The sequence below is a fragment of the Chelon labrosus genome (genome assembly GCF_963514085.1).
Source record: "Chelon labrosus genome assembly, chromosome: 1".
Classification (NCBI taxonomy): domain Eukaryota; kingdom Metazoa; phylum Chordata; class Actinopteri; order Mugiliformes; family Mugilidae; genus Chelon; species Chelon labrosus.
Window position 1 is genome coordinate 17,813,227 of NC_140337.1, and position 13,755 is coordinate 17,826,981.

The window sequence follows — 13,755 nt, forward strand, 5'->3', positions numbered from 1 at the left end:
AACATCATCACACAACTGGCAAATGGAGCTTTTGTGTGGATCGGCCTGCATCGGGAAAAAGTGTGGTCTGATGGGAGCGAATCTCTGTTTCGAAACTGGGCTCAAGGGCAACCAGATACTGGCCCTGCGCAGTGTGTGGCCACATCGTTAAATGACGTAGATGAAGGACAATGGTCAGATGAAAGCTGCTCCACGAGTTTACCATTCATCTGTTTCACGAGAAGTAATGCATCTGATTTTTGCTCTCAAACACTGCGTATGGGTTCATACATGCATAAATGCAGATTACGATACAATATAAATATTTTTTTGCAGTTCCTATGCATAGCCCACATGTTGTTCAGAGGGCTGTAAATGTTTGGATCTCATTCAAAGCACAGTATCTGTGAGGTGAAATTGACCATCACTAAAATGGCGCAAAGCCAAGTCATATAAAGAGAATACTCCCCAGAAGTTTGCTGCTGGAAATAATGATTCAGAACAAAATTATTTTTAACTCTTTGTCCACTGTTCAAGACAACACTGCCTTTAGGATACTAAAAAATGTCTGTTGTCCCCTTTGTCTCTATTTCACCCAATGCAGGAAGCTTCGAATCAACAGGACAAAATGAGACCAGTATCACTCTGCAGTGGAATAAAGTCAACAACAATGTCAGCTTTATTCTCCAGTTTAATGGTACAGAGACAAACATCGCAGCACCAACTGGAGATGGACCAGTAACTCACACAGTCTCATCTCTCACTGCTGGAACTAGATACACATTCACTCTCTTCTCGGTGTTTGAGAGCCTCAGAAGCAGTGGAGTCAACGTTACAGCAGTTACTGGTAAGATCTTAAACTTCTTGCTCAGGGAAGCAACTTTACAGGTTGTCATATAGTCTCAAGAATGCCAGGAGGGGATTTCTTTAAGACAGTTATTTGCACATAACTCAAGACAAAACCTCAAAAAAATATGTCATAAGATAAATGATGACGTTTTGTAATGAAAATGTCAACTTTCAAAGTTTTACGTGCATATACATGACATGTATGAGGGTGTAAATAAGTCCCTGACATCAGTCTGTACCTTGATATTGCCAGCTTCCATTGAAAATGACTTGCAGCAAGTGGCTTTTTTACACCAAGTGCCTAAATACACACCATGAGTACAGAAGAACAAGTCAATGTATGAATTTAAGTTTTAATATAACGCTCTTTTTTTTGTGAATGTGTCTGTAGGTGCTAGCAATACACCCCTAAAATGTTATGATGAAAAACAGGTTTCTGTACGTGCCACCATTGATAACACGTCCTACACATCAATACACCTAGACATTTCAAGATACAGATGAAGCAGTTTGCAGCCAAACAAATGCAGTTGTTTTTTTACACATAACACACATTCAATGAGCAGGCCACTTTGCAATACTGATTAAAAATGAGCATAGCATTATGGTGCTTCATTTTGTTAAAGAGCTACACTTTATATTTTTTAAAACTTGTTGAAAACAATCAGTATTTACAGATCTGTTGTTCGAAGGCTATTATTTACAAACAATATGAATTAGAATGAAGTAAAAAAAAAATGTCTTTTGACTGAATTTGGTAAATTCTGTAATTTAACTGCTTCTAATTTTATTTGTTGGTTCCTCTTAAGAAAGTTTAAAAGGCTAGAAAACATACTGCAACAGAATTATGTTACCAGTGTGGCAATAAACAACAAAACATGAGTCGTTTTAATGATTTTATTTATTTGTTTTCTTGATACAGTTCTTATTTTCTTTTTCTATCTCAGCTCCTTCAAACCCAGGAAGCTTCATATCATCAAGGCAAAATGAGACCAGTATCACTCTGCAGTGGAATAAGGTCAACAACAATGTCAGCTTTATTCTCCAGTTTAATGGTACAGAGACAAACATCGCAGCACCAACTGGTGATGGACCAGTAACTCACACAGTCTCATCGCTCACTGCTGGAACTACATACACATTCACTCTCTTCTCTGTGTTTGAGAATGCCAGAAGCAGTGGATTACAACTTATAGCTGTCACTGGTAATATGCTTTTAAATAAGTGCTTTATAGAAAACATGAATAAAAATAGGGTGGCATTATTTTTCAAAAACGTGTATTCTGTATCACCAACATTAGAGTTTGTTTATATGGGATACAAAATGGACCCAATTTATTTATAACTGTTTTCTTGTCAAACAAATACATTGTGTTTAATACAAAACATGGCAATTTGATCTAAGAGGAATAAAATATCTTGATTTCACTTTTCCTCACATTCAGCATCAACATTGTCTAGAGTGGATGCTAAATGTTCTCATTGTAAAAACAAATTGTAAACTCGGGTAAAATTCACAGAAAGTGAATGTTTTCACTTTTCTTATTCTATCTCTTCAACAAAAATCCTGTATTTCATATAGTAGGAGACACTCTCTCTTAGTTTTTGTGTTCCTTATCATCACATTTTATCTATGTGGGATGCAAAATGCACCCAAACTAAAAGACTTCATTGGCCAAAGGTGTCATTTACAGAAATGTGTTATTTTTTTGTTACAGCTCCTTCAAACACAGGAAGCTTCATATCATCAGGACAAAATGAGACCAGTATCACTCTGCAGTGGAATAAAGTCAACAACAATGTCAGCTTTATTCTCCAGTTTAATGGTACAGAAACAAACATCGCAGGACCAACTGGAGATGGACCAGTAACTCACACAGTCTCATCTCTCACTGCTGGAACTACATACACATTCACTCTCTTCTCTGCGTTTGAGAATGCCAGAAGCAGTGGATTACAACTTGCAGCTGTCACTGGTAAGACAACAGACTCCAGTCGTCTAGATCAGGGGTTCCCAAACTTTTCCATGCCAAGGCCCCCCAAACAGCATTAGCTTCTGGCCAAGGAACTCCTTTGCAGACCCACAGACAATGCTACAAAATATGTAAAGAAACATTTTATAGTATAATTACAAATAATTAGACTATATATATATTTTTTTATTTTTGCAGGTTTTTTTTTTTTTCTTATCTTCCTTCCAATTGTCTGAGGCCCCCCTAGTGCCCCCTGACGGGCCCCCAGGGGGCCACGGCCCCCACTTTGAAAACCACTGGTCGAGATTACTGTACATCACCTCAGAACAACATCATAAGTTTCCTCATTAACCGTATCAGGTTACATGAGTGCTGTGAATGCTCAGTCCACATTTATGCAAAGGCTTACAAAAATTGGTTTGACCTCAAGATGGTGCCAATGAACTTCCCTCCAGAAAATCTACATGAAACATGACTCTTGTCCCTTATAGTTCACTGTAGTTTTAATAACCAGTGGCTGTGGGTTGCTGAAATCAATTTACTTTTCATTTTCTGTTTCAGCTCCTCAAAACACAGATAACTTCATATCATCAGGACAAAATGAGACCAGTATCACTCTGCAGTGGAATAAAGTCAACAACAATGTCAGCTTTATTCTCCAGTTTAATGGTACAGAGACAAACTTCACAGCACCAACTGGAGATGGACCAGTAACTCACACAGTCTCATCGCTCACTGCTGGAACTATATACACATTCACTCTCTTCTCTGTGTTTGAGAACGTCAGAAGCAGTGGATTACAACTTATAGCTGTCACTGGTAAGATGCTTTTAAATAAGTGATTTATAGAAAACATGCATACTAAATAGAGTGGCAGTATTTTTCAAAAACCAGTATACTGTATCACTAACATTAGAGTATGTTTATGTGGGATGCAAAATGGATCCAATTTATTTATTACTGTTTTCTTGTCAAACAAATACGTTGTGTTTAATACAAAACATGGCAATTTAATCAAAGAGAAATAGAATACCTTGATCTTCGTTTTCCTCACATTCAGCATCAAAATTGTCTACAGTGGATGCAAAATGTTCCCACTGTAAAAACAAATTGTAAACTCGGGTAAAATTCACAGAAAGTGAATGTTTTGACTTTTCTTATTCTATCTCTTAGACAAAAATCTTGTATTTCATATAGTAGGAGACAGTCTTTCTCAGTTTTTGTGTTCCTTATCATCACCATCACATTTTTATCTATGTGGGATGCAAAATGGCCCCAAAACAAAATACTTTACAAGCCAAAGGTGTCATTTACACATCCTTTTTCTGTTTCAGCTCCGTCAAACACAGGAAGCTTCAGATCATCAGGACAAAATGAGACCAGTATCACTCTGCAGTGGAATAAAGTCAACAACAGTGACTTCTTTACTCTCCAGTTTAATGGTACAGAGATAAACTTCACAGCACCAGCAACTCACACAGTCTCATCTCTCTCTGCTGGAACTACATACACATTCACTCTCTTCTCTGTCTTTGGGAACGTCAGAAGCAGTGGATTACAACTTACAGCTGCCACAGGTGAGATATTTGTACAATATCTGATTGACAAAAGACATGAAAAAGGATAGACAAGCAGTGTTTTTCAAGACCTATTTTTCATATGTATGATCAACATTAGATTTTATTCATGTGGGATGCAAAATTTACCCCAGTCGTTTGATTTGATTTGATCTGTTTTAAACACAAAATGTTATGTTTAATACAAAACATGACAGTTTCATCAAGGAGAAGTAGAATTCTTAATTTTATGTTTATTTCTCAGTCAGTATCAGATTTCATCCAAGTTGTATGGACAATGAACACCCTGTAAGATATGCATGAACTAAGGTTGAATTCACAGAAATTCAGTATTCAGATAAATGTTTTCCCCTTTCCCTGTTTCTGTTGCATACACCTACGTTTTTTTTTTTTTTTTTGTTGTTGTTGTTCAAATATTTGAAAACAGTCAAATAGAAGACATTTTTTCTCAATGTTTGTATTTATCTTGGATGCAAAATGGATCCATTATAAACAACTTTACAGGCAAAATTTTGGGTCCATTTCTTTTGATAAATGTTTTCACTTTTCTCTTTCTGTTTCAGCTCCTCAAAACACAGATAACTTCAGATCATCAGGACAAAATGAGACCAGTATCACTCTGCAGTGGAATAAAGTCAACAACAATGTCAGCTTTATTCTCCAGTTTAATGGTACAGAGACACAAATCAGTGCACCAACTGGAGATGGACCAGTAACTCACACAGTCTCATCTCTCACTGCTGGAACTAGATACACATTCACTCTCTTCTCTGTGTTTGAGAACGTCAGAAGCAGTGGATTACAAATTACAGCTGTCACTGGTAAGACAACAGACTCCACTAGTCTAGATTACTGTATATCACCTCAGAACAACATCACAAGTTTCCTCATTAACTGTATCAGGTTACATAAGTGCTGTGAATGCTCAGTCCAAATTTATGCAAGGGCTTACAACAACTGGTTTGACCTCAAGATGGTGCCAGTGAACTTCCCTCCATGAATTCTACATGAAACATGACTCTTGTCCCTTGTAGTTCACTGTAGTTTTAATTACCAGTGGCTGTGGGTTGCTGAAATCTATTTACTTTTCATTTTCTGTTTCAGCTGCTCAAAACACGGTTAACTTTAGATCATCAGGACAAAATGAGACCAGTATCACTCTGCAGTGGAATAAAGTCAACAACAATGTCAGCTTTATTCTCCAGTTTAATGGTACAGAAACAAACATTGCAGCTCCAACTGGAGATGGACCAGTAACTCACACAGTCTCATCTCTCACTGCTGGAACTACATACACATTCACTCTCTTCTCTGTGTTTGAGAACGCCAGAAGCAGTGGATTACAATTTATAGCTGTCACTGGTAAGATGCTTTTAAATAAGTGATTTATAGAAAACATGAATAAAAATAGGGTGGCAGTATTTTTCAGAAATGTGTATTCTGTATCACCAACATTAGAGTTTGTTTATGTGGGATGCAAAATGGATTGAATTAATTTATTACTGTTTTCTTGTCAAACAAATACATTGTGTTTAATACAAAACATGGCAATTTGATCTAAGAGGAATAAAATATCTTGATCTTCGTTTTCCTCACATTCAGCATCAAAATTGTCTACAGTGGATGCAAAATGTTCCCACTGTAAAAACAAATTGTAAACTCGGGTAAAATTCACAGAAAGTGAATGTTTTGACTTTTCTTATTCTATCTCTTAGACAAAAATCTTGTATTTCGTAAAGTAGGAGACACCCTTTCTTAGTTTTTGTGTTCCTTATCATCACCATCACATTTCTATCTATGTGGGATGCAAAATGGCCTTGAAACAAAATACTTTACAAGCCAAAGGTGTCATTTACATATCCTTTTTCTGTTTCAGCTCCTATAAACACAGGAAACTTCATATCATCAGGACAAAATGAGACCAGTATCACTCTGCAGTGGAATAAAGTCAACAACAATGTCAGCTATATTCTCCAGTTTAATGGTACAGAGACAAGCTTAGCAGCACCAACTGGAGATGGACCAGTAACTCACACAGTCTCATCTCTCTCTGCTGGAACTACATACACATTCACTCTCTTCTCTGTGTTTGAGAACGTCAGAAGCAGTGGATTACAATTTACAGCTGCCACAGGTGAGATATTTGTACAATATCTGATTGACAAAAGATATGAAAAAGGATAGAGAATCAACATTTTTCAAGACCTATTTTTCATATGTATGATCAGCATGAGATTTTATTGATGTGGGATGCAAATTGTACCCCAGTGTTTTGATTTGATTGTTGATCACATCTATTTATAACCACAAAATGTTATGTTTAATACAAAACATGACATTTTCGTCAAGGAGAAGTAGAATTCTTAATTTTATGTCTATTTCTCAGTCAGTATCAGATTTCATCCAAGTTGTGCAATGAACACCGTATAAGATATGTATAAACTAAGGTAGAATTCGCAGAAATTCAGTATTCAGATACATTTTTTCCCTTTCCCTGTTGCTATTGCTTACACCAAAATTTTCTTTTTTGTTCAAATGTTTGAAAACTCAGTCGATAAAAGACATTTTTTCTCAATTTTTGTATTTATCTGGGATGCAAAATAAATCCATTATTAGACAACTTTACTGGCCAAAGTTCGGGTCCGTTTCTTTAGATAAATGTTTTCACTTTTCTCTTTCTGTTTCAGCTCCTCAAAACACAGATAACTTCAGATCATCAGGACAAAATGAGACCAGTATCACTCTGCAGTGGAATAAAGTCAACAACAATGTCAGCTATATTCTCCAGTTTAATGGTACAGAGACAAACTTCACAGCACCAACTGGAGATGGACCAGTAACTCACACAGTCTCATCGCTGACTGCTGGAACTACATACACATTCACTCTCTTCTCTGTGTTTGAGAACGTCAGAAGCAGTGGATTACAACTTGTAGCTGTCACTGGTAAGATGCTTTTAAATAAGTGAGTCATAGAAAATGTCACCGGTTCAAATCTACTGAGCGGCTGGCCTTTCTGTGTGGAGTTTGCATGTTCTCCCTGTGTCTGCGTGGGTTCTCTCCGGGCACTCTGGCTTCCTCCCACCATCCAAAGACATGCTCATTAGGTTAATTGGTGATTCTAAATTGGCCGTAGGTGTGCGTGTGAGTGTGAATGGTTGTCTGTCTCTGTGTTAGCCCTGCGATGGACTGGCGATCTGTCCAGGGTGTACCCCTGCCTCTCGCCCGATGGCAGCTGGGATAGGCTACAGCAGACCCCCACGAACCTTAACGGGAATAACCCGGGAATAGAAAATGAATGAATGAAGAAAATTAATGGTTTCATAGAAAACATGCATACTAAATAGAGTGGCAGTATTTTTCAAAAACGAGTATTCTGTGTCAGTAACATTAGAATTTGTTTATGTGGGATGCAAAATGGATCCAGTTTATTTATTACTGTTTTCTTGTCAAACAAATACGTTGTGTTTAATACAAAACATGGCAATTTAATCAAAGAGAAGTAGAATATCTTGATCTTCGTTTTCCTCATTTTAAGTACCCAACGTGTCCAGATTGCATGCAAAGTGTTTCCACTGTAAAAACAAATTACAAACTCGGGTAAAATTCACAGAACGTGAATGTTTTCACTTTTCTTATTCTATCTCTTAAACAAAAATCTTGTATTTCAAATAGTAGGAGACACTCTTTCTTAGTTTTTGTGTTCCTTATCATCACATTTTTATCTATGTGGGATGCAAAATGGCCCCCAAACAAAATACTTTACAGGCCAAAAGTGTCATTTACACGTCCTTTTTCTGTTTCAGCTCCGTCAAACACAGGAAGCTTCAGATCATCAGGACAAAATGAGACCAGTATCACTCTGCAGTGGAACAAAGTCAACAACAATGTCAGCTTTATTCTCCAGTTTAATGGTACAGAGACAAACTTCGCAGCACCAACTGGAGATGGACCAGTAACTCACACAGTCTCATCGCTGACTGCTGGAACTACATACACATTCACTCTCTTCTCTGTGTTTGAGAACGTCAGAAGCAGTGGATTACAACTTACAGCAGTCACTGGTAAGACGCTTTTAAGATTAGGTATTCATAGAAAATATGAACACTGTGTAGAGTGGGAGAATGTTTCAAAACCCTGTTTTCTGTATAACTAACATTAGAATTTATATATATGGAATTCAAAATGGACCCAATTTATTTCTTACTTTTCCTTCTCAAACAAATGCGTTACGTTTAATACAAAACATGGCAATTTGATCAAAGAGAAATAGAATATCTTGATCTTAGTTGTCCTCGCATTCAGCACCAGAATTGTTAAGGTTGGGTTTAAAATGTTCCCACTGTAAAAGAAGTTATGAACTCAGGTAAAATTCACAGAAAGTGAATGTTGTCACTTCCCTTATTCTATTTCTTAAACAAAAACTTTGTATTTTATGTAGAAGAAGACACTCTTTCTTAGGTTTTGTGTGCCTTATCATCACATTTTATCTATGTGGGATGCAAAATGGACCCGAACTAAAAGACTTCACAGGCCTCATTTACAGAAATGTGTTCTTTTTTTGTTACAGCTCCTTCAAACACAGGAAGCTTCATATCATCAGGACAAAATGAGACCAGTATCACTCTGCAGTGGGATAAAGTCAACAACAATGTCAGCTTTATTCTCCAGTTTAATGGTACAGAGACAAACTTCGCAGCACCAACTGGAGATGGACCAGCAACTCACACAGTCTCATCTCTCTCTGCTGGAACTACATACACATTCACTCTCTTCTCTGTGTTTGAGAACGTCAGAAGCAGTGGATTACAATTTACAGCTGTCAGTGGTAAGAAAACAGACTCCACTAATCTAGATTATTTTTTGTGATATCTGTGTGACAGAAGATATGAAAAAGGATAGAGCAGCAGTCTTTTTCAAGACCTCTATTCCATATGTTTGATCAGAATTCGATTTTATTCATGTGGGATGCAAAATTTACCCCAATCTTTTGATTTGATTGTTGATCTATTTTTAAACAAACATGTTTAATACAAAACATGACAGTTCCATCAAGGATAAGTAGAATTCTTAATTTTATGTTTATTTCTCTGTCAGTCTCAGATTTCATTCAAGTTATATGCAAAATGAACATCCTATAAGAAATTAATGAACTGAGATAAAATTCACAGAAATTAAGTATTAAGATAAATGTTTTCCCTATTCCCGGACATGTTTCTATTGCTTCCACCAAAATATTTTTTTTGTTCAAATATTTAAAAAAACTCAGCTGAGTGGAGGCCATTTTTTCTGAATATTTTATTTATCTGGGATGCAAAATGGATCCAATATTAAACAACTTCACAGGCCAAAGTTCTGGTCTGTTTCTTTACATAAATACTTTGACCTTTCTTTTTTGTTTCAGCTCCTCCAAACACAGGGAGCTTCAGACCATCAGGACAAAGTGAGACCAGTATCACTTTGAGGTGGAATAAAGTCAACAACGTCAGCTTTATTCTCCAGTTTAATGGTACAGAGACGCAAATCAGTGCACCATCTGGAGATGGACCAGTAACTCACACAGTCTCATCTCTCACTGCTGGAACTATATACACATTCACTCTCTTCTCTGTGTTTGAGAACATCAGAAGCAGTGGATTACAACTTATAGCTGCCACTGGTAAGACAACAGACTCCAGTCCTCTAGATTACTGTATATCACCTCAGAACGACATCACAAGTTTCCTCATTAACTGTATCAGGTTACATAAGTGCTGTGAATGCTCAGTCCACATTTATGCAAAGGTTTACAAAAACTGGTCTGACCTCAAGAACTTCCCTCCAGAAAATCTACATGAAACATGACTCTTGTCCCTCATAGTTCACTGTAGTTTTTAACAAACAGTGGCTGTGGGTTGCTGAAATCAATTTACTTTTCTTTTTCTGTCATAGTTCCTCCAAACGCAGAACTCTTCAGATTAACAAGGCAAAACGAGACCAGTATCACTCTGCAGTGGAATAAAGTCAACAACAATGTCGGCTTTATTCTCCAGTTTAATGGTACAGAGATAAACATTGGAGCACCAACTGGAGATGGACCAGTAACTCACACAGTTTCATCTCTCACTGCTGGAACTACATACACATTCACTCTCTTCTCTGTGATTGAGAACGTCAGAAGCAGTGGATTACAACTGACAGCAGTCACTGGTAAGGTTATTGTTGTTTTTTGAACGAAGCAAAACTAAGCAGGTTTGTTTGTACTAAAGAAAATGTCCACTTCAAAAAAAGCATGCTTTTATACCTAATGCGTCAAAAATGGCCATATACCATGAATAACAAGGCAACAATGAAGTTGTATCCATTGTGGTGACTGCAACAACTCAGTCAACAGCAGCTGGGGGCAGTAGTGGGTTGTAATTAACAACACTAGTGCAGTGCCCGTCGGAAGTATGTATTCCTATAGTGGGAGCTGAAGAAGATTTTTGAGTTGTGACCATTGTCGTGACCCATGTCTCCTCCCCACAAAGATATTAATTGTAGTGTTTTTACTGGTGGTTTTAATTGTATATACACATAGTAACATACAAAATACAAATGTAGAATCAGAATCAGAAATACAGTAGCCTATGTACATTTACAAATAAATAGTGTTCAACAGAGTGACTGCTTGGGGAAAGAAGCTGTCTTTGTGTTGGCTGGTTTTGGTAAACATCTTCGTGCCCGTAGCGAGACACGTGCCCAGTTTCAAATCAATCGGGCCAACACAAAGACAGCTTCTGATTAATAGATAGATGATAAAATCACTCATGTTTTGTCTGTCTTGCTGTTGCGATGAATAAACTGTAAAATAACGTTGAGTCTCCGTTGCCATGGTTACCATCTAGCGTTTGAGCCAGCGCAATAATTTAGAACTGTCATCAGTTAGAGCGGAGAAAACCTATTTTACCGATATATTTTACATTTCTTATTCAAACAACTTCAAACTTAGCAGTGCACATCTTCGTGCCCGTAGCGAGGCACCTGCCCAGTTTCAAATCAACCGGGCCAACGGTTCGCGAGATATGCGTGCCACAGACAAACAGAGTGACACACAGACAGACGCTCCTTGCATTATTAGATAGATAGACACTGAAGGTATGATTGGACACATCAATGGGAACAATTCCATTGCTGTACATAGTAGTCAGTGGCAGTGATAGTAAACCATCAGAAGCAGTATGTATATGAAGCAGGCATAAAATACTGCCTTTTGTGAGTAAGTGATGCTACAAAATACCTAAAAGGGGCAGGCATCATTTTTAGATGAAGACAGCGTTTATAAAACTCACTCCACTTCTCCTTCTCTGTCTCAGCTCCTCCAAATGCAAGAAACTTCAGATCATCTGGACAAAATGAGACCAGTATCACTCTGCAGTGGAATAAAGTCAACAACAATGTCAGCTTTATTCTCCAGTTTAATGGTACAGAGACAAACATCGCAGCACCAACTGGAGATGGACCAATAACTTACACAGTCTCATCTCTCACTGCTGGAACTACATACACATTCACTCTCTTCTCTGTGTTTGAGAACGTCAGAAGCAGCGGAGTCAATGTTACTGTCGCTACAGGTAAGATATTTTACTTCATTAATGGGCACTCATTCACACATGACAAAATATAGATGATGAATTAATAATTTGTGTCGTACTGAAATGGTTTTGTGGTATTTGAGCCTGGTTGCCATCAGCAGTAGCTCAAACTGGACGGCAAATAGCATTAATCAGAATCAAAAGTGTTGTTGTTAGGTATGGAAATCATTCCCCTTCCTCCTTCATGTGGTTAACACCGGCTTTTCAGTTTTCATGTTGTATTTCCTTGTTCCTTGTTTACGTGTATGTTGCCTGGTTCTGTAAAGTCAATTTATTTAATATTATAACTTGTTTTACTGTTACTAGCATTGTAGAGACTCTTACATGTTCAGGAAGTTACAAAATGGACTTTAATTCATCTTAACGTTTTCTTCTTTCCACGCAAACATCGCATCGCCAACATCAAATATGACTCTGCTTCATACAACAAAAGGGCCTTGTAAGTATGCATCAGTTAGACTGACAGGATCCATTACTGTCTTACTGTTCTCATATAACACCAGGGAGTTTATACCTAATTAACAATTATCTAACTACTTTCTAGAGAAACTACATATCGTTTTGGTAAAACTATGGATATTTAAATTATGTTAACTGTTATTGCTTCATGAATTTGTGTTTAAGTATTTTTTTTAGTAATTATAATCGCTAATGGTATAGTAGAGTTAATAGTACATACAGTATATAACATATGCAGTATGTAGTGTATTTAATAGTGTCTGTAGCCTTGAATGGCACAAATGTACATTATGTTTACATGATGTTGAATACTTACATGTATTACATGTCATTTAACAGTATCCCATTGTTATTTTTATTATAACTTATTATGTATTTGTGTCAACAGTTTATATTGTTGGTTTGAACATAAGACTGACGTCTTTTACTCAGCTGTCCGAATCAGACCTGCTGGCTGTGCTGGAGCAGGTGAGACAAACGTCTGTTTATATTCATTTGTTGTAATTCAAGTGGAATAAAACTGTATTTGTCCAGTACTAACGTTAATGTATGCTGCATGGTGTTTTTTTTTGTTTGTTTGTTTTGCTTACATCTAGTTCTTCAGAGAGAACGGAGTGTCGCCACAGTCGTTGTCCCTGACGGTTCTGTCGGTTAAGCCATGAGACCAGTGGTCCTTGTTTGGAGTTTTGAATGTTTTCTGTGACCTTGTTTGTTTTTTTCTTGTGTATCCCCGGGTCCTACCTCACAGCTACACCTAACATGATAACAGTGGAGACAAGGGGAGAGGGAATGAACTGATGTACAGTACCATGCAAAAACATAGTATTTTTAAATGGTTTACACTTGTCACTTTGTCTATGAACTGAAGAAGCTACTCGGATGAGCGGTGAAATGTCTTCTCAAAATACTCTAGAAGTCCAGTTGCCTTTTTTGAACCTTTTTTGGATATACTTGTCACTTTATATTTCTTCATATTCAGATCAAATATTAAATCTTTTTTTGCAATAATAAAATCATTAGAGAGGGTGGTTGTGACTGTGTGAAGCTTTCGTGTGTGTTAAAATTCAATTCCCTTCCTCTGTATCTGTCTGTCTATCTTTCTGTCTATCTATCTATCTAAATATCTATCATCTAAATATCTATCTATCTACAGTAAATATCTATCTAAATATCTATCTATCTTCAGTAAATATCTATCTATCTATCATCTATCTATCTATCTATCTATCTACAGTAAATATCTATCTATCTATCTATCTATCTATCTATCTATCTATCTATCTATCTATCTATCTTTGTCTTTCTA

At 37.0% G+C, this 13,755-nt stretch overlaps 1 protein-coding gene across 1 annotated transcript; it reads left to right on the forward strand.

The window, feature by feature from the left end:
- Nucleotides 1-2,765: 2,765 nt before the first annotated feature.
- On the forward strand, nt 2,766-10,803 carry LOC311491523 (uncharacterized protein; the record flags this gene model as incomplete). Its single annotated transcript, XM_084549458.1, has 3 exons — nt 2,766-2,804; nt 9,049-9,243; nt 9,880-10,803. The coding sequence occupies 3 exons, from the start codon at nt 2,766-2,768 to the stop codon at nt 10,219-10,221; spliced, it is 576 nt and encodes a 191-aa protein (XP_084405584.1). The 3' UTR covers nt 10,222-10,803.
- Nucleotides 10,804-13,755: the final 2,952 nt, after the last annotated feature.